Source organism: Apaloderma vittatum, unplaced genomic scaffold (genome assembly GCF_000703405.1).
Source record: "Apaloderma vittatum isolate BGI_N311 unplaced genomic scaffold, ASM70340v1 scaffold6971, whole genome shotgun sequence".
Classification (NCBI taxonomy): domain Eukaryota; kingdom Metazoa; phylum Chordata; class Aves; order Trogoniformes; family Trogonidae; genus Apaloderma; species Apaloderma vittatum.
This window is the reverse complement of record NW_009699505.1, coordinates 56,604-57,156: the sequence shown is the minus strand read 5'-3', so window position 1 is coordinate 57,156 and position 553 is coordinate 56,604. Positions and strand designations below refer to the sequence as shown.

The window sequence follows — 553 nt, the reverse complement described above, 5'->3', positions numbered from 1 at the left end:
CCCTGCACCAGCAGCAGCCTCTGCCCCAACTTCCCCATCCCCGGGGCCGTGTTTCACTGACGTGTGTGAGGCCACTTCCTGCCAGGTTTACAACAGGGGCTGTGGAGAAGGCAGAACTGCAGGAAGAAAGGAGCCAGGAGAGAGACGGAGAAAGGACGAGAAGGACGAAACCCACGACACAGCCAAGGAGCCCACATCCCTCTCCCACCGTACCATGTCGCTGGTGGAGACGATCCGGCTGTGGCAAGAAGGGGTGTGTGCAGCAGACAGGAAGGAGTGGAGGGCAGCCCTGGACGCCTTCACAGCTGTCCAGAACCCCCCTGCCAAGATCTGCTTCAACATTGGCTGCATCCACCTTGTTCTGGGGAAGCTGGCTGAGGCGGAGGAGGTAAGGTACAGCCCTTACGGTCACTATTCCTGCTTGCGGGCGAGTTTACATGCAAACCTGCCAGACAGATGGAGGCAGTGGGGAAGGAAGGAATTAGGGGCCAGGGTCTGACTAAGGGATGTATTTGGGGCCTCTTAAAGCTGGGATGAAGCATGACACCCATGG

At 58.6% G+C, this 553-nt stretch overlaps 1 protein-coding gene across 1 annotated transcript in view; it reads left to right on the top strand.

The window, feature by feature from the left end:
- The first annotated feature begins 214 nt into the window (after positions 1 to 214).
- The window catches only part of NCF2 (neutrophil cytosolic factor 2), a 10,742-nt gene continuing 10,403 nt past the window's right edge, over positions 215 to 553 (top strand). Inside the window, exon 1 of the mRNA XM_009878391.1 lies at positions 215 to 388. Coding sequence (XP_009876693.1) covers positions 215 to 388 — 174 coding nt within the window. The remainder of the gene's footprint in view (positions 389 to 553) is intronic.